Source organism: Tauraco erythrolophus, chromosome 9 (genome assembly GCF_009769465.1).
Source record: "Tauraco erythrolophus isolate bTauEry1 chromosome 9, bTauEry1.pri, whole genome shotgun sequence".
Lineage (NCBI taxonomy): Eukaryota > Metazoa > Chordata > Aves > Musophagiformes > Musophagidae > Tauraco > Tauraco erythrolophus.
Window position 1 is genome coordinate 41367227 of NC_141473.1, and position 27988 is coordinate 41395214.

Genomic DNA, 27988 nt, shown 5'->3' on the forward strand with positions numbered 1-27988 from the left:
GGACGGGACGGGGCGGAGGAGGAGGAGGGGGCGGAGGAGGAGGAGGAGGAGGAGGAGGAGGAGGAGGAGGAGGAGGAGGAGGAGGAGGAGGAGGAGGAGGAGGAGGAGGAGGAGAAGGCGGGGGCGGGGGCGGGCACAGGCCGGGAGGGGCCGCCCCCGGGCCGCGCTACGTGTCGCGACAGCCCTTATAGCCGCGGCGCGACGGGGCTCCGGCGCCCGTCACCATGTCGAGCCGGCAGCAGACGGTAGGGCCGCGCCGCGGGGCTGGGGGGGGGGCGCTGCGAGGCGCGTCCCGCTCTCCCAGGGGACCTTCTCCCGGAGCCCCGGGATCGCCGCTTTCCCGGCGGGTGCGCGGGCTCCTGCGGCTCCCGGGAATGTCGCCCGGTGGGACACCCGGGAGTTGTTTCTCCTGGGGACGCCCATCACCTGGCAGCAGGGCGCTAAAACACGTTAGGGTGCTGAGGACGAGCGGTCTCGGTGCGTGTCCGGCGGGTCGGTCGCGCATCTCCCCGCGGGAGTTTTGGCGAATCCACTGGTCGTGTTCGAGCCCTCCGTGGCTGTGCCGAACGCTGCCGGGGCTACGCCGGTCCTCGCCCAGAGCAGCAGCCCCGGCAGCTTCTCTTCTTCCTCTTGGAGGCGGTGCGAAGGCTGAGAGCTGCCCCCCGCTCGCAGCTTTTCGGGATTCCTCTGCCCGGGTCCCACTGGGCAGGAGAAACTGGGCAGCCAGCCGCCACCAGCGCCGGTGGGCTCCCGGCGCTGGTGCAGAGCCAGTTTCAAACAAAACGCCACCGAAACCAGCGCGCAGCAGAGAAGAAAATCTAAAAACCAGAGCGAAACGCAGTTAGAAATTAAAATTGCAAATCGCAGTCGTGGCCAGAAATCAGTTTTCTGCCTGCCGGCTGCCCTCCCTAACTTCTTGGATCTGGGATGCGAGGTCTGTGTCCCTCTGGCTTCCCATGAATTTTTCAGGTTTTAAATCAGAACCATAAGAAATCTTGACGTAAGTCTCTCGGGCTGCTTTTGCTGGTTGATTTTTTATTATTTTTTTAAAAATCTCATTCTAAATTTTTCAGAGGGATGTAATGCTTTTCGAATACACTGGTAAGCTGTCCGGGTAGGAATGCCACCAAAACCACGCGTAACAAAGCACGCCTGTGCGGCGGGGTGTTCTTGGGAATGCGAAAACCTGTGGTTTAGGGATTATTTGAGGGAGGGGAGGGACGAGACGTGAGCCATGTATGGGAGTTTTGTTCATTGCTGTGACAGGAGAGAGGCATTACTGAACTTCCAGAATAATCCCTCTCCTTTACCTCCACCCTGGTCTGGAAAATGACCTTTACAAGCCAGATTGTGGCTAACCTTCGTACCTTAACTGTCAAAACAGGTGACAGTTCAGGCGTGTTTTCACGTGCTCGTCTGCCAGCTATGTGACAGAATGAGAAAAGAGATGATTTCACTAATTACGAGAGTTTTTGGTAATTATGACGAAACAGCGATGATATCCCATGAGCGAACCCTCTGGTCTGTTGCCAGGGACGGGTGTTGCACAAAGCAGAGATGTAGTTCTTGCTCCTGACACAGTCTCCGTGGCTCCTTGGGTTCGGCCATCTCCAGGCACGGGATAAGGCATTTCACTTTGATACGGGGCCCTTGATCAGCACAATTATTTGCAAAGATGTGTTGGAAAACGAAGGTGGGATGCACAGAGTAATTTGCCCCGCTGAGATCCCTGTTATTGCGGCAGCTCGTCCTTCTGTTGCCCCTTATTTCATCCCTGTTCTTCATTCTCCCAGTAACATGAATCCTTATTGCTCCTAAAAATCCTCGTTACTAATAAAATCTTTAATTTTTGCCACTTCTTCATGGTGTGGGTGATGCGTTAATCTTCCTCCCACAGACAAGGTTTTGCGAAGCCGGATTTTTCCAGCATTTTTCACTGCCCGAGAATATGTCAAAAAAATGGGTTTTGCAGGTGATGTGGGTTAGCTGTCAGCTTCTGAAAGGTGCAGTAGTTCTAGCTGTCACCAGACAAACTGGCTGTGTTATTGGACTGTGCTCCTCTTTTTGGAAATGGAATAGTTCTGAGCTCAGGATTTAACCCCCAAATGCAGCCTGAATGTTCTCAGGAGTTTGAGGCTAGCTCGAGGATGTTTTAATTGCACTCCCATTTATTAGTAGAAGCTTATGGTCAGGTACAGAGAAGAAAACCTAGAATTCTTTCCTTCTGCACGTGTTGTCCTTAAAAATTAACAAGGCACCTGAATTCTGCTGAAGACCCCAGGCTCGGTGTGCAGGAATTGATCTTTTGCTGGTTAGTATGGAAACGCTCCCTTCTTTTTTGCTTGTGGAATTGCAAGAGGCATGAAGTCCCGGGCAGTATCCTTCCGTTCAAAGACCTCGTTGACAGAAAGCAGTTGCTTCTGACCAGTTTCAGGACTGAACAACAGTCTTTAATGATGACCTTAAAGACTTAAACGTTCCTTACACAGGCCTCCTGTGTGCCCCAGTGGCGAAATCCTGCTCTCAGGAGTAAGCACACCGTGGAGTAATTGCAGTGAGGAGCACGGAGCTGTGGGACTGCCCTTGTTTATTGTGTGGGCTCTTGCACACTGCAGCATTCAGGGCTGCTGAATTCTTTTAGCCCCGTCGAAACAGCAGCTTGTTCTCCCGACTCCCGGTATTTCCGCAGCTCCTGACCTCTCCCTGCCAAGCAGCGTTTTCCTACCGAGCAGGAGGGTACACATGGCGTAGTGTGCTCCGGAGAGACAGCTTGCCACGCAGCCCCTGGAAGGGCTGGCCACTGGCGGGGGCGACCGGCTGCGTGGCTCGCGTGTCCCCGTGGGCGCGTGGAAAGCGCAGCTCGACGTGTCTCATGAGATCGGTGGGTTCAGAGCCCGGTGCCGGAGTCCTGCCCCTGGCTGTCGGTGGGTGTCCTTAGGGGAGAAGGCAAGCTTGGTGCTGAAACAGCCTTTTTCAAGGTGAGTGTTACAGCTTTGTCATCTGCCTGGTCTTGGAACAGTGTCTCCAGGAGCAGTGTGGCGCGTGGCATCTCTCGCTTGCACCGGGATGCTGTTTCGGTACCCCGGTGGATTCCAAAGCTGTAACTTCTGACAGTTCAGTTTTGCTCGTGTGCACAGTTGCAAACTCTGTGGTCGTACTTAAAGATAAATTAACATGTGAAAAAGCCACACCATCAGATGGTGACCCCGAGGAAATAGGAAGAGGCGTAGTTTCTTTGCCAAAAAAAACTATCTCATGTTGAAAAAACTGCAGCCACGGGGCAGAGTTCAGACGGACTGAGTGCCGTACCGTACGTACAGCTCCGTCAGCTTAATTGCAAAGCAATGGGAAATAAAAAGTTTATTTAAAAAAAAAAAAAACCCAAACCCACCCGTTCATCTCCTTGCACGCTTATTATTGACTCTGTTGCCTTGAACGTGAAGACCAGAACGTCTTTAAGGATGTTCATGTCTGCAGCAGTTGTGGGCGGCTCGTCCCGGTGACGCTTGGCACAGGCGACAGCGCAGCAGAGCCCTGATTTCGGGGAATCAGCGGGGCTTGGTCTGGGTCCAGTTGCTCCAGACACTGGTTCTGATGTTTGATCCAGCGATTCAAAAGTCATGGATTTACGGCCGTGACTTGTTTCATGGAACACCGTGCTCAGCTCGTTGCCCCGTGGCCGCGAAAGGTGATTGTTTTCGGGTTGCTCATTGCGTGCTCGGTATTTCTTGGTTTGTTTTCTGCCACTTTTTTGGCTTTGTGTCTCTTTTCTTCGAAGATCGTGGAAAGGTCAGCGGATTAACTATTTCGATATGCTCTCGTTTCGACTTCTCTCGTTTCCTATAGCTCTCTCCTCTTTTCTCCCTGTTTCTTTTGAAGTCCTTTGCTATTAAAAAGTTACCTTTCCACTCTGTTGCCCCCACCTTGCGCTGTTTTGCGTGCCGGACCAGTATGGTTTATTAACCATACCCTGCTCTGTAAGAGCAAGGATGTTCAATTTGGGGAATTTCAGAGAAGAAAAACTGGGAAAAGTTGCAGGCTCCTAAACATGAATGCTTCTTTCTTTCCGTGGTTCAGGGAGGCTGAGCCCTCCAGGGGATGGGGAGTGGAATAATCAGCTTGGTGCGGTCCAGCCCCAGAAGCTGCAAGCTGGAGACCACGGAGGACCTTCCTCAAGTGCGGGAAGGCTTGGCTGGTGTCCCGTGGCAGTAGGAGCAGCAGGGTATGTTTTCCAGGAAGCTGTGTGCACAGAGCATCTCCTGAGGCTGTACAAGGGTGTGCACGTGGAAAAGTGGAAGGTTTTTTCTGCTGGAGCGAGTGGTTCCTGCCTGAGCACCCCTTCCCTCCAAGGGGAGAGGCAGGTGTGCTCGGAGGTTAATCTTTTGCTTTCCCAACAGGACTGGTGGCTCTTTGGGTTTTACCTTCATCTCCCAGGAGCCTCGTTTGGAGGAGCGCAGTTGAGCACCGCTGCTGGTGGCGGTGGTCATTGTGGTGGGCGCTGCCTGGGGTGGTGGCAGGGGCACCTAAACCTGACCTTAATTTCTCCAGCTCTGAGTCAAAGCACTTTGAGTCAGCGTGTTGTATCCTGTCCTGCTGCTGGACTCCTGGATAAATACAGACTCCAGCCTCGTCTGGTTTTCAGGTCGCATCTGTTATGTCATGGCCAGTCACAAATCTCTGCCAAAACCTGTAACTCAGGGATAGGTTTCCATCCACAGTCTCCTTGGGCAGCCCCTACCAGTGGTTTTAGACAGGACAGCGAATGATTTCCAAGACCTCACGCTACCCAGACACGTGCACTGCAGCTGCAGCTCGGATTCAGGCCACAGGGATTTTGTTTTTCTGGAGGGTTTTGAAGAGAAGCACTTGCATACTTGCATTTTTTTTTTTTTTTTTTTTGGAACTGGGCTCGTGTTGATCCTGGAGGGTGTCTCTAAATAGCCTTCAAAAATGAAAAGGCTTCACCTATCTGAAACCAGGTGTTGTAGATAAACCCACAGCTCTACGTGCCCACAAAAGATAAGTGCAGGGCCCATATTAATGCTCCCAATGACATGTGCTGCCTTGAACTTGTACTTTGGTCACAGTGCTCATACGTGTTGGTATCTTGAAAGTCCATTAAGAGAAACGCCACGTAATTGTTTATTAATTCACTGTTATCGCAAGCACGGTGACTAATGGTTATCTCTGCTTTAGCTCTCAATCCCAGCCGTGAGAAGTGAGAAATAGTTCCTTAATGGTCTTGCAGCTTAATCATTTCTAAGTGAAAATTTGCTCGGAGTGTATCATTAACGAAAGGAGGGATGCAGAGCAGCTCGGTCAAGGCGTTCGGCGTGGATGCGCGGCGCGAAATGGGATGCTGGGAAGTTAGGGTTTTGCTCGTGGGGCTGGTGGCTCGTTCCCAGTGCTGCCTCCTGGCCCTCGCAGAATGGTCCTTTTTTATTTACTTACAGCTTGGCTCGGGGCAACCACGTGTGTCGAAAGTTTTATCTGCTGAGTGGGTGCCAAAACGTGGTGGCCTGTTCGGAGAGCAGGGCTTGAGAAAGGAGCCGGTTTGTGCAAATTTTATCTTTTTTTCTTTTTTTTTTTTAACGTGGCTTCTCTTTAAATGCAGCACTTTGGGTTTGTTGAGGTGAGCTTTTTTTGGTGCGTCTTTGGAAAACCACCGTTTGTACTTACATTTCCAAGACTTTCTGACCTTGAGGTCTTTGCGGCCTCTCTGGCAGAACAAAATGTTTTCTTCGATATCAAACCATTTTTCAGCTTTCCATTGTGGTGCAAAAAAGTGTGTGGGGCAGGAGGTCATTTGTCAGGCTTGCCCAGCCTTCTGATGGGAAGATCTTTTGTTTCTGTTGCCAGTGGGTTGGGAAGAGGGGAAAAAAACCCTCATTTTAGAGGAGGTGACTGCTGCTGCAGGGGGCTGAGTTGTGTGCTTGCCTCTGCTGGGGACCTTGGACATGATGCTGGAGGAGTCACCTCAACCACGGCCGGGGCAACTCATTGCATCTGCTGGTCTGAGACCATGGGGATGGATGTGAGGAGCGTCGAGCTCTTTGAAGCGCTGCTTGAAGTCCAGGGGAGAGCTGCTCTTCAAACATGTGTCATTTTTATAGGGCTTCAACAGGAGCTCAAGTCTTCATCTGCTGTTTGCCTCACTCTCTGCTACTCTCCCGTGGCTGTAAAATTGGGGATGATGCCACCCTCAGAGAGATACTGGGAGTTTGCGTGAACTTTTGAGGGACCAAGTAAGAATAATTCCCAAGGAAACTGTGTGGCTGTCCTTCAACCAGCCTTTGAGTAGCGTGTAAGGACTAAGACTTGTGCCTACACCTGGTTCAGGGAGGGGTGTGGGCAATGCTGAGTAGTCACTCCTTCCAGAAGAGTATGACGTTCTCGGTGCTGACTTAGGCAAGAGTCTGGGCAACCCCGTGTGTGCTCACGTAATTAAAAGCCTGTCTTGCAGCCTGTGTGGGTCAGATGAGGCAGGAAGCCTTTATCGTGGTGTCTCCGAACTTGAGTCCTCAACTTGGACTTGGCTCGTGAAGCTTTTCGTGTAGGTTGGCACATTCAGTGGGATTACGGTGAAAACAAGCCCGCCCTCAGCCGACAGAAACACCGAGGGGATTGAGGAGGTACTGAGGGAGGGGAAGGTCTCCTTGACCCCCTCTGTAGTTTCCAGCAGCAGCTGAGAGTGGGGACCAGGGAAGAGCTTATGGTTGGGACACCATGGTGCATTGTCCCAGCTTCCATTGATTTATGACTTGACATACCAGAGTCGTGCCTTTCTTCCTGATAGTCCTTGATAAAATTTCCTTCCATGAATTCATCTTAATGATTTTTTCCAGCCAAGTGAACTTCTGGCCTGCCCTGCAGAGTTCCTCCATTTAACCGTGTCCTGCGTGGTGGGTCCGGACGAGTTTCCCCGCAGTCCTTCGGACTGCTGCTTTTACACTTTGCAAACCCTAAAAAAAAAATCCCTGAGGTAGAGAGAGATCTCCTGTCACCTCCTGCTGACCACTGACCATTGTAAAGTCAAGTGCATGGCGTTCAGGACGCTGAGTTCAAGGCCACGTGTCCATCCTGAGTATGGAATGAGGCAGGGAGAGGCAGCGTGTGGCCACGACGCTGAGTCCCCACCAACCTGGGCTTGTGTCCAGCTTCATTCTTTCAGCAGGCTGCCATGATGTCCTGTAGAGGAGAAGTGATGCAAGAGGGTTAGTTCTTTCATGGAAATATATATATATTTTAAAGCCTGATGAAGCTGTCTGAAATACAGATCTTCTGTAGCTCCTGCTGCTTATGAAACTGCTAGAAGTTCTCCAAAGGTACAGGATTTCTTTCCTGAAAGGGGTGTGATGGGCATGTTAAAAATAAGTATCTTGTCCCCATGTTGTTTAGAGCCAAGAGGGGCTCGATTCAACCTGTGGTAGCTTGGAGGAGTGGAAGGAGATTCTGCTTTCTTCCTTAGCAGAAGATGGAGCTGGTGTCCCACCTGCCTGCTCATAGCCATGGTTAGATGTTGGCCTCCGAGTTTGAAAGCTTATTGCAAACTGAGTTAACAAGGACACACGGATGCCGTTGCGCCAGTTCAGCGGGCTGTCGGTCATGGATCTGTGCACCGTCGGGCTCCGGATTTGCTGGTGAAGGTCACTGGGCTACACCATCTCTGTGGTTTTTAACTAGTCACCTACCTTCTGGTCACGTATTTCCCTTCTTTTTGGTTTTCTCAGACGTTAAATAGCTATGCTTGATCACTTCCTATGGGTGTTCAATCCCAAAACTTACCTATACTGTAGTGGAGGGCATCCCTGCCCATGGCAAGGGGGTTGGAACTAGATGATCTTTGAGGTCCCTTCCAACCCAAACCATTCTATGATTCTACGATTCTATTTATGTTCCCTCTTTTTGCAAGATAACCATTTTTTTTTGCATTGAGGGTGATCCTGGCATGATCCAGAGCAGCCTTGTAACAGACCCCGGGCATCAAAGCGAAGCAGTTCTCCTTTTGCAACCTCAACCCTGTTGTTTGCAAAGTGAGCGTGAGCCTCGCTGCTGAAACGGGTTCATTCAGGGGAGGGAATTTAGCAGAACTGCTGGACTAGATGACCTTTGAAGGTCCCTTCCAGCCCTAACCATTCTATGATTCTATGACTCTGAAAAATAGGGCAGCCGTGGAAGGATTTCTTGTGGAAATTGTGATTTTTGTCAGCGGCTGACACGATGCTTTGTTTGTCAAATATTTGTTGCCCGTGCAGCTGTCCCTTGTGATTTCTGGAATGAAGACGGGAAGATTGTTTTTAGAACATCTGCCCCGGCCTTGCAAATTCATCCCGAAAACGTAGGAGCGTGGGATGACTCACTACTTTTCCTGTGTCGAGGAAATTAAGAGTAGTGACGTCATCGAATTCAGAGATAAACTCCTGATCTGATTGCCTTCGGAGAGGCCGATTTTTTTCACCCAACCTGCTGATTTGAAGCCACACAGTCTAGAAATTGGCATCTGATTTGCGAGGTTGACCGAAACGTGAGCCTGGTGTTGCTGTTGGGTTGTTTGGGTTTTTTTAATTTTTTTACCAGGGCTGTATAAAACTTGATTGTGGCAACCCAAAACATGCAAATTTATCCCAAGAGAAAAATATTTTAGCTGCGATCGAAAAGAAAGTCTTGCTCAGAGCTCAGAAATTCCTGTGGGTTAAGAAAAAACCCACTTTAGCCAACACCACCTTGAAAACCTCGTGTGTCAGGGATGTTTGGCATCCCCAACCGTCTGTCTCCAAGCTGAAAGACCGCTTGTTTCGGGTAACTGGGATGTCTCTGCTGGTCTCCTGAAGATCTTCTGTGTTACGTTCGTGGCAGGGGACAGGGGCCAAGGCAGAGATGCCAAAAGGAGCGAGTGCCAAAGGCAGAGGGTGCCAAGGAACCCTGTGGTTTATTCAGAGCGCTGAAGGAAGAAGAGGATCCCAGTTCAGCATCCTGCCCGGCGCGAGGGAACGCTGGAACTCCAGCCCCGCAGCCTCTGCGGGGTGTTTGGTGGCACGTCGCTGTGTCACTCAGCCAAGTCTCCAATGAAAACACGTTGTTTCAGCTCAGGTGCAGCTGGTGAGAGAGGAGACGAGTCCCACGTGGGACAGAGAGGGGACAACAGCACGGGAAGCAGGAGGGTGGGTGGTACGGTAGCATGTTGGCTGCTGGAGAAGTCCCACTTCCCCATCTGGACCTTCAGGCTGGGCTCCGTGTCGTGGTGGTGGAATCCTGGGAGGTGGAACGGGCAAAATTTCCAGGGTAACTCCATCTTGGTGGGGTTTTTCCCTGGGAAAGAGTGGAGCTGATTTTGAAACGTTGGCCATCTTAGTCCATTCAATGAATCAGACTCAAGTTTGGGAAAAGTCCGTAGGTTTAGGGTTAGGAGAGCTCAGTCGGGACTTCAGAGACTCTGAGGTTTCTCCACCATTCTTCAGTATGATCATAATCAAATCTTTGCTTCCTCAAGAAAAACCCCGCTCTTCCCACTCTTCCCTCTTTTCTTTTGAGTATAATAGTTTTGCTTCTCGGTGGTCAAGGACTCTTTTTCAGCAGGTTTTTCTCCCATGTTGGTGATGGACACTTTGTCTTCTCAATGACGTCAGCTTGCTCATATGAAAGCGCAGCCGTGGGAATTGCCCTGGTAGAAGAAAATAATTTTTTTTTAAGGAAAAGTCTCATAAACTTAATTTTTATGCATCTGATAGGACAAAAGAAATTTTTTTTTTTTTTTTTTAGTGAGATGGCAGGGTTTGAGAGAGGGTTTTAAACAATAAGTTAAATCAGTCTTTGGAGGCTTGAAGCAGGTGTTTGACTTCAACCTTGAAAGCTTCCTTGATCATTTGATTATTTTAAAAGCCTATTTTACCGTTTGCAAATATGATCAGCTGAAAACGTTTTCAAAGCCTCTATTTTTATTTTATTTTATTTTTTTTTCCCTTCAGGAGAGAGGTCCAGGCTGCAGTCCCAAAATAGGGCGTTTATTAAACGCTTGAGTGGAAAAAAAAATGAATCATATTCCAAATGATGTAAGATAGCCCTAGGAATAAAAACGCAGCTGGGGGAGTCCTGACCCTGCCCTCGCTGTTGGGTCAGGGTTTCCGGGGGGGCCGTGGGCGCTGCCAGTTGGGTGCTGACCACCTTCGTAGGAGACTGCCAGTTTTGCCAAACGAGCTGGACGCGTGATGAACGTGCCCTTAATAGCACCATGCTACAGGAGTGTTTCTCTGCTGGCATCGTTCTTGGGCTGATCTGCGTTTTCCAGAGGGCCTCCCCTCTCCGGAGCAGAATGAACCACGAGCTATGGCTCTTGGACCACTTCCAGCAGTTGGACCTCCGCAGCGGCGGAGGGAAATTAAGGGCACGATGAGGATGTTGGTTTAGACCTTATTGGCCGTTGCGATGACCAGCACGGCTTCGCAGTGACAAATCTTTCCTCCTGCGACATCGGAGAGCTCTGCCTTCTATGGATGGCTGTGAGCAAGCGTTGGCCTGAGGATGTTGCATGTGCTTAGGGGATCTCGGGAATGTCCTGCTCAGCCCCTGTCTCTCCTCCTTTGTTTCCACTCCTTGGCTGTGGCACATGGCACTCGCACTTGGTTCTTGCCCTGGTTCCATTCGTTATGCAGCCGTGGAGAAACGGATAGGTTTGGGCAGGGAAAGATGCTGCCTTGTGTCCTAAAGTCCAGAATTTGTACATAGAATCATAGATTCATAGAATGGTTAGGGCTGGAAGGGACCTTCTAAGGTCATCTAGTCCAACCCCCCTGCAAGGAACAGTTGAGTTTCTAGTGGAAGATGGCAAATTGTCCATATAATTCATTGGGACAACCCTAAATGCTGTTCATGTAGGGCATTTTCTATTAATTGTGCAGTGGTTCTGCTCCTAACAAATGTCAGCCATGGTTGGGAGAGGCCCCCAGTTATGGTGCATTTAGCTCTCAGATGAGAGAAGGTGCTCCCTGATAACACCTCTCCTGTGGGTAGCTACGTGTGACCTACGATTTATATGGGCAAGCTCAGCTGCCCCCTTTTAGGGGCAAATACTTAAGGAAGAGCTGAGGTTACTTTCTCAGATGCCACGAATTGAGAAGTGGTAGCTCTCGGAGCAGAGGACACTGATGGTTCCTCGTTTCCAGCAGGTCTGTGCTATGGTGAGCTCTCGTCCCAGAGGCCCCATCTCTTTATTCAGGAGGAGACTAAGGAAAAGACTTCTGCCTCTACGCGTAACCTACCTTCACAAAGCAAGGGAGCATGTTGTCCCACCAGGGTGGTGGATGAAAAACCTTATTCCTTTTAGAAGCTGGACCAGGAGATGCTTGGCAGGTGGCTCATTCCAGCCTGATCTTAAAGACACCTGAGATCTTGGTGCCTGCCAGTTTGCCAGCCTCATGGAAGGATTCAGTAGGAGGCAAGACCAAAAGCAGAGCTAGGATTTGGCTTCTTGGTCCTGCTGCAGCCTTGGCACAAGGTTTGGAGCCATGTCTTATTTTTTTTTCTCATTTCCTGGATGAGGTAAGCCAAGGTGGGCTGAGGAATGAGATCATGCAGACGTGGCCAAACAGTAGATTTCCAAGGAAAGGAGAGAGTGTGGCAGTGTCCTTCTTAACCATCTTGCTGGCAGAGGCTGCACGGCTCTTCTCTGGAGGCGCTGCCGGCTCGTTTATCGCCTTGCTGGGAGCCTTGTCGGGGGCTGAATTATAGGTAAGAAGTTCCTCTCCCAAACCTCACTTCTTTGATCTAGACTACTGCAACAGTAGCTTGATCTCTGCCTCCCAACACTCTTGCAGTGTACTCTCCTTCTAGATGACACCTCGCCAGGGTTTGCTCTCGGGCCATTGATGCTTATTTTGGATGATGCCTTCACTCCGTTCGATCGTGCTTCATCTCGGGCTTCCCAAGCCGTGTCCCAGCTGGGAGGTGATGAGGTGGGAAGTCAGTGTTTCCTGCTGAACTGCCTGTTCCTGACCAAGCAAGCTGCCAGCCCAGCCTTCTGCCACGTGCTCCCGTTTCTCTCTACCTTTTTTTACTTTTGGTTGTAACCGGCGACAGGAATTCGAGTCGGTGTGTGGCAGGTGGTTGCTCAGGGTTAGGAAGAGTTTACTGGCAAGATTATTAACAAAACAGAAAAATCAGGGATTTGGTACCGTTTGGAGGTCCCAGCAGGTAGGAGAGGTCTGACAGTGTTGCTGAATGGCAAAAATGCCCTCAGTGATGCTTTCCCAAGCTCCAAAAGATGCCAGCGTGCAAAATAAAAGCTCTGAGATGCGTGCACAGCGCAGATTTACGGCACAGCAACGTGTACCTTTAACATAACGATCTCTTTACATCAGCCACGTAGGAATGTGTTGGTTCCTGCATCTTCCCAAGGCACGGACGTTATCGTAGCTCATCTCCCGCAGAACAGATCCAGCAGATGGACATTTTGCCAAAGCAAGCGTGCAGCCGGAGCTCCCACTGCTGCAGAGGGAGCGCAAGAGAGATTTGAAGCACGCAGGTTCGTAGAAGCTCAACATGAGCTGGCACCGTGCGCTGGCAGCCCAGAAAGCCAGCTGTGCCCTGGGCTGCATCCAAAGCAGCGTGGGCAGCAGGGCGAGGGAGGGGATTCTGCCCCTCTGCTCTGCTCTTGTGAGACCCCCCTGCAGTGCTGTGTTCAGCTCTGGAGTCCCCAGCACAAGAAGGACATGGAGCTGCTGCAGCAGGTCTAGAGGAGGCCACAGAGATGATGCGAGGGCTGGAGCACCTCTGCTATGGAGACAGGCTGAGAGAGTTGGGGCTGTTCAGCCTGGAGAAGAGAAGGCTCCGGGGTGATCTTATTGCAGCCTTCCAGTACCTAAAGGGGACCTACAGGAAAGCTGGAGAGGGGCTTTTTATAAGGGCGTGTAGTGACAGGACACGGGGCAATGGCTTTAAACTGAAAGAGAGGAGATTTAGATTGGATAGAAGGAAGAAATTTTTCCCTCTGAGGGTGGTGAGGCACTGGCACGGGTTTCCCAGAGAAGCTGTGGCTGCCCCATCCCTGGAAGTGTTCCAGGCCAGGTTGGATGAGGCTTTGGGCAACCTGGTGTAGTGGAGGGTGTCCCTGCCCATGGCAGGGGGGTTGGAACTGGATGATCTTGGAGGTCCCTTCCAACCCAAACCATTCCATGATTCTGTGATTCTATGCACAGAAATATCGGTCTTGTCTGTTGCAGTTTGCAAACAAATTGCAGAATTCCTGCTCTGCGTTTTTTGGAGCGCCGCGCTCGAGGAGCGCGGAACGAGCGGGCAGGCTGCAGCAGGGCAGGTCTCGCTGCAGGGCTGAGCGGTGGCGAGCTGGCGGGACGGCGAGTTTGGGCGCTCGTGCTTTGCTGGGAGTCCTTGGCCAGAGATTTCAGAGCGTTGCCAGAGCTCAGCCAGGAGCAAACACAGCAGAAACACCCCCGTGTGTCCTGGGAGAAGGGTTTATTTTTGGCTGCATGTGCTTGTTTAGTCTCGACACTGAAGCCTGAACCCCTGGGGACGGGTGGAAATTAACCCCACGGTGGTGCCATCTCACCTCTGCAAGCTCAAAATGTTCAAACAGACTTTTGATGACTCCCTGCAAAAAAAACCCCACAAAAAACAGATCTCAAGCTACTTATCTTTTGTTTTCTGAGTCGCCAGGATGTGTTGAGCTCACTCACTTTTCAGGGTCGGGTCTAGAGAAGTTTTGGGGTTTTGGTTTTGTTTTGCTGTGATACCCGGGCTCTGCGTTTCGGGCAGCATCTCGTCCATCCCCTGCACTCCAACCGCTGAATAATTGATTTTATCCCTTGAAACAACCGCGGAAGGGGGAAGTGATGTCAGGGACCCGCTCCCGTGACTGCAGCAATGAAAATGGGAAGTGAGAGTCCTGGAGCGAGAAGATGTGTTGCTGGAGGTGGTTTGAGACAGCAGCCCTGAAAACCTTTTTAGCCCGGGACTTCCCAGCAAGTCGTATGGTGGTGGCACGGGGTGGGAACTGGTCACCTTGCGCCAGCTCCGGAGCAATTACTTCTCTCTCCCAAGCTTCTTCCAGCGTAATTTACGGGCGTAAAGAGACTGATTTGGGAGCCTTTTGCTAGAACTGAATTGAAAATGGGCATGAAATTCTGAGTATGGTTATAAATGGCTGTGGTGGGAGATTGGTCTCCGCAGGGATGCTGACCTCTCTGAAAGATCACCGAAACAGGTGAGGAGAGGAGGCTGTTTATTCTCTTCCGTTACGGAATAATTTTCATTCGGATTTCTGCGCAGGCAGAGCCCTCTGTTCCATACCAAATACCAAGCCTCCAACTAATTTCAGAGATTTCTAGGTTGGAAAAGACCTTAGAGATCATCCAGTCCAACCGTCCCTAATCCCCCGTTATGATATAATTCAGCCTTTGCTTAATCATGTTTAAGTGTTAAAAAATAAATAATGAAGGCTATTTTACCAACACGTTTAAAAGTGACCTTTTACTTTATTGTCTCTCCCATTTTTTTTTTTTTTTTGTTTCCCTGCCAAATTTGCTTTCTGAATGAAAGACGACCCCTTCCCTGCGGTGACTTCAGACGTAGGGATACTTATCTAGCAAGATGGGAATCGTGGGAAAGCCCAGACCCACTCTTGTAGCGATGATACGAAACGGAGAAACCTCCGTGGGTGAAGAATCTGGCTGGGGAGAAAATATTTCTCTCTCCTTCTTGAGACTTTTCCTTTGGCTGCCTCAGTTGAAGACGTAACCCTCGCAATGAATAAGGTCCTCGTAGATATTTTATGTGCAAAAAGTCTTTTGTTGAAGTGCCGTTGCTGGAGCTCTTTCAGTGCTCTTTCAGGCTGCTCTGCCCACATCAGGCTGACGTTGGGAAGCACCAAAATTCAGTCCTCGGGCTCGGCATCGTGCCGGTCCCTTGTTTGCACCGGGAAGTGCAGGCGGAGGCGTTGGGTGGTGTTTTCTCTACTTCCCATCCCACCGTCTTCCCCGGCTGGCTCTGGGTTAAACGACGCAGGCAAATGAGCACCTTGATTTTTTTTTTTCTTTTGCAAGAGTAATTAAAATAATAGGTGGGTCTGCCTGCGTTTTACAACGCCGAGGAGGCAGGGAGTGTGCCGCCCGCATCTCCGCGTGCCTCCGTGTCCTGCCAGCTGAAGTTGGCTGCAATTGGGTCGTGCGGATTTTTACTGAATTTCTGTTTCTCTCCCTGATATTAGTCCCAGCTGAGATTTCCTCTCGTGCAGCGAGCGACAAGGTGATAAAAGTGGTTTGCTTCGCTTTGTTTTCCTCAGGGATCGACCAACGTGGTTTACCAAGCCCACCATGTCAGCAGGAGTAAAAGAGGACAAGTCGTCGGGACCAGGGGTGGATTCCGAGGCTGCACGGTTTGGCTGACAGGTATTTTCCTGGCTGTGGAAGCATGGTTTTGTGTGTGAAACCCACTTGCCTACATAAGTATGGCTCAGAGGTGGGGATTTGGGATCTGCTGGAAACGTCAGCGTTCCTCGGGAACTGGACATTGCAAACCGTTGACACGTGGGAAACACCGACGACGCGGGGCTGGCACAGCAGGATGTTCTCCCTGGCAGCTGCTGCCCATAACTGATGTTTTTATGAATTTCCCAGCTGTTATCGGGCTCCTTTGAACACGTCAGATGCCCTAAGGGTCGCGCTCGTTGTTCCCAAAGCGTGTGACGGAGGAAGCCTTGGCTCGAATCCAGCCAGTCCCTGGCAACGGAGACGTGCCCAGGGTTGTCCAAAACAGCACGCGGATGTTTTCCTTCTGGTTTGGTGGGAAGTTTATTGGGAGACCTGGGTCTACTGTGTCTAAAGTGACCTCGTGAGCAGCACAACGAGGCGGTCATCTTGTCCGAAGAATAAATACTTCCCAGACAGCGAACCGCCCCGGAGGCGGTTCCTTGCGCAGCCGTTGCGGGTTTCTTCCATCATTTCTCATTCCGTACGGCTTCCGATGGGTTGCCCTTCTCTTCTGCTTGGAAAGATAAACTCAATGTTTGGGGATTAGGGGCTGCTAGAAACGACTGCATTTATTCTGCTCTGCTAATATTTACACAGCTCTGTCTTTTGTTGCTTGTCCAGTTGTTTCTTTGCTTGTTAAATATTGATATTTTCTTTGCCGGAAGATGTTGATAGATGTACTTGGCAGGGTTGGTAAAGCCCTTCTGATTTGCCCTCATATCAGCTTGTGTGCTAGATGTTGGATTAAGGCATGCTCCTCTTTTGTTCTCCTCTTTAATTTCGAAAAGACCAACGCCTAATCTGCTTTACTACCATTTCTGAAGCCAAAAAAAAACCCCTATCCAAGACAATTTCATTCTTTTTTCAAATATCACTCAAAGATCCTGTGTCTGAAAAGTTTGAGCTTCTCTGGCTGGTGATTGTTCTTTGAAAAAGACAGTGGGCTCCTAACTTTCTAACAGTTTAATTTTAAGTGACTATATGGAAGGACATTTCTTTGCATGGATTAAATGGAAGGGGGTTGCCCTGTATTGCCAGCTCAGGAGAGCTATCGGTGAGTCTGTTGTGCTGCAAAACCCAAAGGCATGGCCAGCAGCATTCACCTCTGCCCAGCCACGTTTCCTCTCCAGCACAAACACAGCTGTTCTGCATCAGACCAAAAGTCCACCTCGCCCAGGGTCTTGTCACCATGAGTGGTCAGTAGTAGATGTCATGCCAAGGGTATAAAAACAGGTGAGCAGACGATGCTGTCTCCACAGGAGATTCTCCAAGGCGAAGTGTTTCCTGTAACAGGTGCGGTGTTTGGAGGTGTTCTCTCTCCTAAGTCAAGGTCCTCTTCCACTTCAAGGAGTTTTCAATGTATGGATCCCCACCCAATGGAAAGGAGGAACGTGGTGCTCCAGGTGCACTTGCCGCTTTCTGACACAGCCAGTAGCAAGTGGTTTTTGTGCGAGGGAATGGAGCCGGAACGAGAAGGACCCATCTCGTTTCAAATTGTCGTCCTTCTGGCTGATGACACCAGGAGATGCACGCAGCTGAAGATGCGCTGCTGGTCTACACAACCATCCTGCTCGCGCAGATCCGTGGTTGCTGGGCCTGCAGAAGGAGGTGGCCATGGATGCAGAGAGGCCATTGCTGCTGGAGCCCGTCCCACCCCACACAGTTGCTGCAAGAACCTCTCCTTGGGTTCAGTCTGGGGGAGCAGTTGGCTGTTCATAGGGGGAATAGGAGGAGGAAGAGGAAGATGCTGTGAGACTTACAAGCAACAAGCATCCTTTCAAGCTCCACCTACTTACTGGTACCTATTTGTCCCACCATGGCCCAGCAAGAGATACTTTTGCAGCACTGCTGGGTCAAACCCCTCCAGAAGTTGAGATATAGCAGCTTTTCTCATGGCATTGATGCCACCCCTTCAAAAAGAAGGGTTGGCCAGGGCTTTGTGGTGGTAGCCGTATACTAAAACGATGAGTCCAACTTCCTTACCTCGTTCCTTCCTTAAAGCAACTTCTGGCAGAAGGAGTCTCGTTGCCAGTGTCCCAGGAGGTATCGCGTTACGCTGTCGTTTTCACTCTTTTGACCTCAAACCTGAACCTCACTTTTCTGTCTCCACAGGCCTCTCCGGAGCTGGCAAGACAACCATTAGCTTTGCTCTGGAAGAGTACTTGGTCTCTCACAGCATCCCGTGCTATTCCCTGGACGGAGACAACGTTCGGCATGGCTTGAATAAAAACCTGGGTTTCTCGGCTGGGGACCGCGAGGAGAACATCCGCCGCATCGCGGAGGTGGCCCGGCTGTTCGCCGACGCCGGGCTCGTCTGCATCACTAGTTTCATTTCTCCTTTCGCAAAGGTGAACCTACTGCATCACATTCCGCTCTTTTCTGGGCAGCCTTGGTCTCGTGATTGTTCTTAGGGAAGAGAGATGACGTAGAGGACTTCCTGTTGGATGCTCCTTGTAACTTCTCCGTTCTTTTGTAAAACACCACCGGTACGCAGAACCACACGCAACCGGTACAAACTTCTGGAGGGCAGTTTGACATGACCCCTTTGAATATATTCAACGTAACAAAGAGATGAAAACCTAAGAGAAGTTTAAAATCTCCCTACTATTAACTCCTAAGGAGGCTTGGAAACAACAGCCTGTCGTAGCACTATCACTGCTCTGATGGAAGAAATATTGATTGTGGTTTTGTGCTTCCTGAGAACACCAGGTGGCTGCCGTCGTCAAGCCAATGGAAGCATTCATAGAGTCATTCATAGATTTCTAGGTTGGAAAAGACCTTAGAGATCATCGAGTCCAACCGTCCCTAATCCCCATTAAACCATATCCCTAAGTAGATCATCCACCCTATTCTTAAACACATCCAGGGATGTGCAGTTCCTTTTTTCAACATGGGGCAGATAATTATTCCCATTCCAAAGTTCTGCTGTCCTGCTTAGCGAAGAAATCTTCTCGATGGTTTGGATGGAAAAAAGCTGAAAACAGCTCAAAGTTGTAGATTTTTTGTATTTTTTTTTGGTTTTTCAAGTATCTTTAAGGAAAAGGGGGGAAGGGAGATGAAAAACTGTTATTAGAGTTAGTGCAAATTTCAAAGATCTGCACCAGACTTGCATTTACCTGCGTCCAATTCCAGGGCACATCGTGCTTGCTGCAATTCAAACACAAACCCTTTTCCTGTCTTTCTTCTACCAGGATCGGCAAAACGCACGGAAAATTCACGAGGCAGCTCGACTTCCTTTCTTTGAAATCTTTGTAGACGCTCCTCTGAATATTTGTGAAAGCAGAGATGTGAAGGGCCTGTACAAAAAGGCAAGAGCTGGAGAGATCAAAGGTATGGAAGAGCGAGCTCTTATTCCACCTTTTTCTTTCCGAAGCGTTGGAAAGCCTGTCGCTGCGTCTCTACGCGGAGAAGTGGGTCACTAAAGGCTCTTTGTAGTGCATGAGAGTGTCTTGTTTCCCTAATCTTGCTGTCACAAGTGCCACTTGTAGTGCCCGGTGTGGTTGAACGCTCCCTGGTTGGTTGTACGGGGTTGTTGGCTCTGGGGCACCGAGTATTGACGTTAAAAGGATTCAGTTTGGGTTTCGTTGTCCGTAGGATTCACAGGCATCGACTCAGAGTACGAGAACCCCGAATCTCCTGAACTAGTGTTGAAAACAAACGTTGCGTCGGTCTCCGAGTGTATTCAGCAGGTTGTGGAGCTCCTCCGAACACAAGTAGGTCCTTTTTGTGCCACAGCTCGTAAACCTGCCCGCGGCTACTGACTTCTTGGCGCGCGTGTGGAAACCGGCACGTGGCTTACGATCGCTGTCTTGTCTCTCTCTTCCAGAACATCGTGCCCCGCAGCTCCACTAAGGATGTTCTTGAGCTGTTTGTGCCCGAGAACAAGCTCAGCAGCGTCCGAGCGGAAGCGGAGACGCTGCCGTGCGTAGAGATCACCAAGGTACCGTCCCGCGCAGATGCTGCGCTGTGATTCGGTCGCCCTTTCGCTGTTTGAAGGGCAGAAGCTTCGATGAAGGTGTTGCTTGAGGGGGCCTCTGTTTCTCTGAGGGCTGTGTCCTTTTGTGGCTGTGGTGAGCTGAGACCACTTTCTGCTGTGTCTCCACCCTGCGCTGTAGCAAGCCAAGGCCATCGGTCTCCTTTTGTGTTAGTACAGCCCCGCAAGCAGTTGTGCTGTCAAAGTACATAAGTCTGACTTAAAAATCCCAAACAAAACCCAAACCAACCCCTCTGTGGCTTTCTCCCCCTTTCTGAATGTCCTATGTTGGAAGAAAAGCAAATGAGCGTGTCGTTGGGGCAGAAGGGAGGGAGAAGGTGAGCCGTGACCCGGTGACAGGAATCATAGAATCATAGAATGGGTTGGGTTGGAAGGGACCTCCAAGATCATCCAGTTCCAAGCCCCCTGCCATGGGCAGGGACACCCTCCACTACACCAGGTTGTCCAAAGCCCCATCCAACCTGGCCTTGAACACTCCCAGGGATGGGGCATCCACAGCTTCTCTGGGCAACCTGTTCAGCAGTGCCCTCTGGGTTTGTTTTGCAGCTGGATCTGCAGTGGGTGCAGGTGCTGAGCGAAGGCTGGGCCACTCCGCTGACCGGCTTCATGCGCGAGGTGGAGTACCTGCAAGTGATCCATTTTGGCACCCTGCTCCATGGTACGGACCCCCGCGCCCTGTGCCACCGTCGGCCAGCACGCGATGCTGGCCCCGCCGCGTCGCAGCGTGCGGAAAAGCGTAACGCTCGGCCGCGCCGTCCGTCCGTCCGTCCTTCCTCTCGCGCGTTCACTGGGAGGGCTGGTGAAGGACCGTGCCAAAGGGGATGGAAGGTGCCAAAGTTTACCGTGCCATGGCTCAGGTCCTGGCTCACGGCTTTGACACCTTGCGTGGTGCTGATTAAACATCTCGGCAGCCATCGTGCAGCTCTTTTCATGCTCGGTTATACCAGGGTAAATAAAGATGCAAGCCCAAAGCCAAGTAAGCAGGAAGGCTGCCAGATGAGGTTTGAGGTGGGAGGAGCAGAGCTGGATTTCACTTTCCCCTCTCCCAGTTTCATAGAATCACAGAATCGTAGAATGGTTTGGGTTGGAAGGGACCTCAGAGACCATCCAGTTCCAACCCCCCTGCCACGGGCAGGGACACCCTCCACTACACCAGGTTGCCCAAAGCCTCATCCAACCTGGCCTGGAACACTTCCAGGGATGGGGCAGCCACTACTTCTCTGGGCAACCTGTTCCAGGTTTTTCTTCTTATCGGTTACCGTAGCTTGAAATAATTCAGATTTACCTACTCGTTAGCACCATGTTAGAGGTGCTTCATCCCTGGCAAAGGCCAAGGGTGTTCAGGCAGTGATGGTCTCCAGCTGAGAGCGGAGCAGTGGATAGTTCCATCCCGTTTCACAGCTGTAGGTGCCGTCACTGTGAGTTCACGTGCACGCAGGGCGCTCGCGCTGGGTTTGGTAGACCTGATAGCGATCCCTGGCCTCGGGGCTCTGGGATCTGGGTGAGCGACTCCCTTTGAGTCGTGCCCCGCTTCTAGAGGATCCCGTGGTCATGCTGGCCAGCGACTTGCTGCTGTTAGTAGGACTTGGGCACCGTGCAGCAGGTGCAAAGCTCAGGACTGCTCCCTTTGGACCACAGGAGTGTCCGCGTGGGGGTTTCTGCTTTCAGACACGGCGTAGCCTTTCACCTCCCGCCTGGTGTGCAGACGGTGTTCAAAAGCACGTGTCCTTCTTATCAGACCCTGCTCCGTGGTCTTTGAGCTGTCTGTTGTGCCTGACCAGGTCACAGAGGCGCCCTGTAATGACCGCGTTGCTCCGGAGCTCCGCACTTGGTGCCAGAAGGTCGGCTCAGCGAGTGTGTTTTACCCACAGCAAACCTGTTGGCATCACTGAGCACGGCTCCTCCGGGGTCCGCGGGCATATGTTTAGGGTTTGTAGAGCTCAGTGGGGCCAGGGACAAAGCCCAGGACACCTGCTTTGCTGGATGGATGAGCTTTCCAGAGCAAGATCTGTGCAGTAGAAGGCATCAACATCAGTCCCTGGTCCGCCTTGTCTCCACTGAGGTCTCCAAACTGAACATCTGCATGTTCGGGCCTGCAGGGTGACATCTGGGCAGGAAGAGGAATATCCCTCGTTGGCTTGGATGAGCTTTAGGAAACGGTGGAGAGTTTCCTCGTGGTGCCGAGGCTGGTGTGCGGCATTGCCAAAGGGAGGTTTGAGGCTGGTCTTTCCCGAATCATTAGTCCAGCCCTTTTGCCCTGGGGTGTGGGTGATGTTTTTTGGCAGCTTCTGCTGTGCCCGGAAGGGCTGCGATCCATTTTGATGGACTCGTGCAAGTCAGCGCTCCTCTCGCTCAGACGTGGAGCAGTGAATCCCACCTCGGTGCTCCGAGCAGTTGGATGGGTGAGGTGCTTTGTGTAGGGCCATGATGGCCACCAGGAGGAAAGGTGGATCTGCTGGTGGTAGGGCAGCTCTGCCCTCTGTGCCAGCATGACCCATGTTGGATGGGTGAGTGCCGGGGAGGACCATGACCGTGCCAGCAGCACCCGACCTGTGGTTGGGCCGTGCTTGCTGGAGGTTTTACACCAGCAGCTTTGGTTCTTGCAATGGCTACTGCAACTGGTGCCCGTGAGTGTTAATTATCTTAATTGTTTTTTTTTTATTCTCCCAGGAAGGAATCTCTCTGTAGGTGGTACGTATATAAATGTCGTTAGGTTGTACAGAAATTACGTCAATTTAAAATTTTTTTTTGCTATAAAGTAATTTTTTGAGATTTATTAAAAAAAAATAAATAAATTATGAAGACTAGACACAGGCACGGCCTGTTTATGATTACGCAGTGGCATGGCACACCCCGTGCCCTACCGCCCGGTCTTCACAAAAATCCCAGTCGTGTAATTTCATAATTACCTTCTCTGGAGTGATTTTTTTCTTTAATTCTGCATCTCATGGAGATCCTCAGCTTCAGCTTTTTCCATGCTGACCTTATTGACTGTTCACTGCTGAATAGAATTTAAATGTATGAAGTTCGTATCGATTCGATCTCGTGGGACTGTAGTTATGATTATTCATGAAGGTGCTTGAAAATTGCTGTCCGGCAGACGAATGATGCCTAGTCGTGAATTAAACACAAATGCAAACATTTTAATAAAAGATTTAAAAAAAATCAGAGTCAAAATCCACCAATTAAGACTCTCAGGGGTCCAAAATTTCCTTCGGTCAGATCAGAAGAAATTGAATCGGTGATTTGTTCGTTCTTGTTTGCGAATGGAAACCCACGGGAGAGAGTGGTTCTCCTGAATTCATACCAGGTTATCCCAGGAGAAATGGGAGGAACTTAGTGGAGGACTGGGAAATTGGGGGAGTGGGGATAAAACCAACATGACTTCAAGGTATTTAGGGACAGCGCTGAAATCCGAAGCGACGCGCGCCGACGGAGGCTCGCTGTGTACACACCGAAAACAGATTAAAAGTGGACTCTGCAGAGATACAAAGGAGGAGGAGTAACAGTGTGGAGATAACCAGAAAAAAAAAACAAAGACAAAGACACAAAGCAAAGCGTGGTGGTGTTCTCTCTGTTGGAGGTGTGCAGGGAACGAGATGCCTCAGGGAACACCAAGCTGGAGCCACCTTGGTAGAGGTGGTATTCCTGGCCCAGGAGGTAGGGGTTACATCCAGGGTTGCATTTTTCCAAGTGCTTTTCAATTTTTCAAAGAGACTTTCCCAGGAGCTAGCTGGAGGAGAACCTGGTCTTTCCAGGGAGACAGTGCAGAAAGTAATTAAATGCTCCAGGTGTCTTTGAGACATCTCTGGCCCAAAGATAGGGACTTTTCGTGTTCCACTAACACCACTGTTTATTAGCAGTGCAGGAAAAACGGGCGATGAATAAATCTACATGACGGATGGTGGGTCCCCGAGCTAGTCCTGGAAAATCTGGGAGAACGTGTGCCTCTGGCAACCTCTGTTTACTCAGTGCCCAAGGCTGGAGGATGTTAAAACCCTCCCTCTCTCTTGCCAGACGGCATTGTCAACCTGAGCATCCCCATCGTGCTGCCGATCTCCACGGAGGACAAGGAGCGGCTGAAGGGCTGCGAGGCGCTGGCGCTCAGCTACGAAGGGCGGAGGGTTGCTATCCTGAAGGACCCGGAGTACTTCGAGCACAGGAAGGAGGAGCGCTGTGCCCGCATCTGGGGCACCACCTGCGTGAAGCACCCGCACGTCAGAGTGAGTTTGTCCCCTTGCTGGGCTGGGAAACCTGGCCAGGATGGGCAGAGGCTGGAGAACCAAACCTTTCCAAGACTTTGAGGGCCGTGGGTGTCCTGTCTGCTCTCCAAGCCCAGCTCCTCACTGGGAAACATCATGTCTCGAGTTGCCAGGATTGGATTTTTAGGCTCGCTTGATGCTTAGCTTAGCAAGAGCGTCAGATAACAAGTGCAAGGTGAAAGGGGAAATGAGCATGCTGCCGAGGAGCTGCTCCTTTCCTTCACTCATCTTCACTGGCGTGCCTACATCCAAATGTTCTTAGCATGACCACCACAGCTGGGTGCAGGGGTAGGGTCTCAGCGGCGGATGCCTCACTCCACGGGGTTGCAGGTTGCGCTGCTCATGATGTTCCGTTCACGTGGTTGCTGTAAGAACGTTTTCTGCCTACGATGTGCTGAACGAGAAGGGAAAATCACCCTGCAAGCAGAACCAAGCCTAACGCTTTTCAGAGGAGACTAGGAAAGGGAAGAGGAGATAATTTGCCGTCCCCTCCATAATGCAGGTGTGTGTCATTCACAGATGGTGATGGAGAGCGGAGACTGGCTGGTTGGTGGAGACCTCCTTGTGCTGGAGAAGATCAAGTGGAACGATGGGCTGGACCAGTACCGCCTGACACCGCTCACCCTCAAGCAGAAGTTCAGAGAAATGAACGCTGGTGAGCACCCTGGGTTAGCAGCGGTGGCACGGCTCTTCTTGCCCTACCTGGCACGAGGAGATTTGTGTGATCTCTGATTACTTGCTCTCAAGTTCACGGCACTGGCAAGATCCCTTCTGTGTGCCCCCCAAGCGGCACCGTTTGGGTGGGCTGAGCAGCAAGAGGGACGTGGGCCATGGCACTAAAGGTGGCACAGGGTCCCTTTGGTTGAGGACAGTGCTTGTGATGGGCTGTGTCCTCAATGGGCATCTCCAAGCATGGGACTGGAAGGCGTTGAGCACCCTACTGGTGTCCTCCCTGGTTGGTCAGAGCCTCTCTTTCCACACCTCGGGCGTTTAAAGCCCCGCGCTGACGTGCCTGGCCTTCAGCACAGGTCAGGTGTCCTCTCACAGGTGTCTATCCCAGCAGGCTGGCAGGCATCAGACACCTACCCTCACTTTGGGGAGAGAGCGTTGGCCTTTCTGGAGTTTCCATGGAGCTTGGAGAGGTGGCAGGTCACTTAAGAAGTCAGGGAACTTGGTGGAGGTGCCCAGTGGCGTGTAAAAACATTGTAGGGGAGCTGCTAGGAGTGAAATCGGCCCCAAAGGAAGGATGTGCAATGAAAATGCCTACAAGAAAGATGGGGAGAGGCTGTTCAGGAGGGCCTGTTGTGATAGGACAAGGGGTAATGGTTTTAAAATAGAGGGAGGTAGATTCAGGTTGGATATTAGGAAAAAATTTTTTACCATGAGAGTTGTAGAACACTGGAACAGGTTGCCCAGAGAGGTGGTGGACGCTCCATCCCTGGAGACGTTCAAGGCCAGGTTGGACGAGGCCCTGAGCAACCTGATCTAGTTGGAGATATCCCTGTTCCTTGCAGGGGGGTTGGACTAGATGGCCTTTGAAGGTCCCTTCCAGCCCTAACCATTCTATGATTCTATGAAAATGAACTTGGCAGAGCGATGAAGAAGCACTTATGTGTATGAAACGCTCATCTAAGGTATTTAAGGGCTCCGTCACGTGGAGATAGGAGACATGTTTTATGACATATGGATCTCAGGACTGCCTCGAAATGCGTAGCGCGTGAACGAAGCCGCGGGGTCCGATGGTCAGCGCGAACCTGTGACCCTCCGAATCTTTTTTTTTTTGCCTTTTAGATGCCATCTTCGCGTTTCAGCTGCGCAACCCCGTCCACAACGGGCACGCCCTGCTCATGCAGGACACGCAGCGCCAGCTGTTGGAGAGGGGTTACAAAACCCCCGTGCTCCTCCTGCACCCCCTGGGAGGATGGACCAAAGACGACGACGTCCCGCTGGAGTGGCGGATGAAGCAGCACGCGGCTGTGCTGGAGGAGCGGGTCCTGGACCCCAAGTCGACCGTCGTTGCCATCTTCCCCTCTCCCATGCTCTACGCCGGCCCCACGGAGGTAGCGTAGCCGTTGGCTGCTCGCCGCGACGAGGCGGAATTCCGGCTGTGGGGATGCCTGCTGCCAGCCTGCCCGCACGGCTCCGCACGGCCACGGGGAAGGGAGGCAGGAGCCGTGGCCTCGCTCTTGGCTCCCTCCATGGTTCACCCACAGCTCGCTGCAGCAGCTGTCTCCCAGCAGAGCTCGGCTCCGTGGGCTCCCATGCTTTGGGAAGCTCTGCGGAGAGCTGGGGAGAAGGGGGGCTGGGAACAGACGTCACCACTGTCACCTTTTTCTCTGTCGGGCAGGGACCCCCGTTTGTTTTCTCCTGGTGGTTTCCCTCCTGTCCCTAAATCTATGGGATGAAAGCGGTAGACGCTGAAGCTCTCCTGAAGGAGGAAGGAGAGGGATGCCTGGTCAGCCTTCGCCTGCGCGGGGCTCAAGGGCTGGTGGGCACTGGGTCTGCTTCTTCAAAAAGCAAACTGCCACCTCCATTTGCTGCCAAACTGGAACAAGACCGGTTCCCATCCCCAGCGTTTCCCTTGAAATCACAGAATCGTAGAATCACAGAATAGTTTGGGTTGGAAGGGCCCACAAAGATCATCTAGTTCCAACCCCCCTGCCATGGGCAGGGACACCCTCCACTACACCAGGTTGCCCAAAGCCTCATCCAGCCTGGCCTGGAACACTTCCAGGGATGGGGCAGCCACAGCTTCTCGTCCTTAGGAGATCTGTGGTGTTGCATTGGGTCCCAGCAGTGGAAGATGGGTCTGGGTGGCCTGATTGCCATGAGAAGCTGCAGCAAGGCTGCCGACGCTTCTCCTTCCTTCCTTCCTGCGCGTGGATCTCCTGGATCACTGCTCACCCCATGCCTCTCCTTCGCAGGTGCAGTGGCACTGCCGAGCTCGCATGATCGCCGGGGCCAATTTCTACATCGTGGGGCGGGACCCCGCTGGCATGCCTCACCCCGAGACCAAGAAGGACCTCTACGAGCCCACGCAGGGAGGGAAGGTCCTCAGCATGGCGCCGGGCCTCACCTCGGTGGAAATCATCCCGTTCCGGGTGGCTGCTTACAACAAACTGAAAAGGGCCATGGATTTTTACGACCCGAAAAGGTAACGCGGGTGGCAGCATCGCTGTTCCCGATGGTGGTCTGCGATCGCGTCCGGCTCGCAGCTTGCCAGGGGAGAGGGAGAAGCAGCTGTTGTTCCTCTTAAAGAGAGGAATGGGGGAGGCCTTTGTAGTCACCAGGGAGGGGAAGAAGCATGGTTTGGGGATAAGTGGCAGTAGGACAGCCTCCTGCAGCTGGAGAAGCGCGTTACGTGCAACTCCAGCAATCCCAGAGCAATCCCAACGCTGCTAATCGTAAAGATTCAGCTACATCTGCTGCTAATCGCTGTAGATTCAGGTTGGATATTAGGAAAAAATGTAGATTCAGGTTGGATATTAGGAAAAAATTTTTTACCATGAGAGTTGTAGAACACTGGAACAGGTTGCCCAGAGAGGTGGTGGATGCTCCATCCCTGGAGACGTTCAAGGCCAGGTTGGACGAGGCCCTGAGCAACCTGATCTAGTTGGAGATATCCCTGTTCCTTGCAGGGGGGTTGGACTAGATGACCTTTGAAGGTCCCTTCCAGCCCGAACCATTCTATGATTCTATGATTCTACACCTGGCACGGCGGAAGAGCCGTGCTGGGGACGGCTCGGGCCGGTTGTGCTGATTTCCCTCCTGTCTCTTTTTTTTGCCGCAGTCACAACGATTTTGACTTCATCTCAGGAACGCGCATGCGGAAGCTCGCGCGGGAAGGTCAAAACCCACCGGATGGCTTCATGGCCCCCAAAGCTTGGAAGGTCCTAACCGAGTACTACCAGTCGCTGGAGAAAAAGAATTAACACTCCTCTTCCTCTTCCTCCTCCTCCTCCCTCCTAGAAATACTTGTATTAAGAGTGAGCAGTGATTGATTGATTCCCTACGACACGGATCACTTACTTGGCATTTCCAGTGCTCTGACTGTAGGATTTTCCTGCCTGAGTCAGAGTGGTTTTTACTAATCAGAAACACTTGGAGCCTGGTCCTCCTCCCCTTGACGCTGCCAGGAGCATCCCTGTGGAGCTGGAAGGGGAGGGCAGCTCAGTTCCCAGCTGAGCGTGGCTGCGGGAAGCCCAGCACAGCCTCCGGATCCTTTTGGTGCCACCAAGGCCACGCACCAGCTCCCG

The 27988-nt window shown here is 51.6% G+C and overlaps 1 protein-coding gene across 1 annotated transcript; it reads left to right on the forward strand.

Moving 5' to 3' along the window:
* The first annotated feature begins 224 nt into the window (after positions 1-224).
* PAPSS2 (3'-phosphoadenosine 5'-phosphosulfate synthase 2) lies at positions 225-27664 on the forward strand. Its single transcript, XM_086616204.1, has 13 exons — positions 225-245; positions 15290-15395; positions 17589-17824; positions 18668-18806; positions 19071-19189; positions 19303-19416; positions 20017-20128; positions 22141-22161; positions 23488-23693; positions 24252-24387; positions 25524-25792; positions 26657-26886; positions 27523-27664. The coding sequence occupies exons 1-13, from the start codon at positions 225-227 to the stop codon at positions 27662-27664; spliced, it is 1851 nt and encodes a 616-aa protein (XP_086472330.1).
* The last annotated feature ends 324 nt before the right edge of the window (positions 27665-27988 follow it).

What these genes read in the sequence shown, in the direction of transcription:
- PAPSS2 (XM_086616204.1), top strand. Translation starts at nt 225, where the DNA reads ATGTCGAGCCGGCAGCAGACG. An exon ending in AAGAGCTGGAGAGATCAAAG is followed by an intron (nt 18,807 to 19,070) that starts GTATGGAAGAGC and finishes CGTTGTCCGTAG; the next exon opens with GATTCACAGGCATCGACTCA. An exon ending in CGTGCGTAGAGATCACCAAG is followed by an intron (nt 19,417 to 20,016) that starts GTACCGTCCCGC and finishes TTTGTTTTGCAG; the next exon opens with CTGGATCTGCAGTGGGTGCA.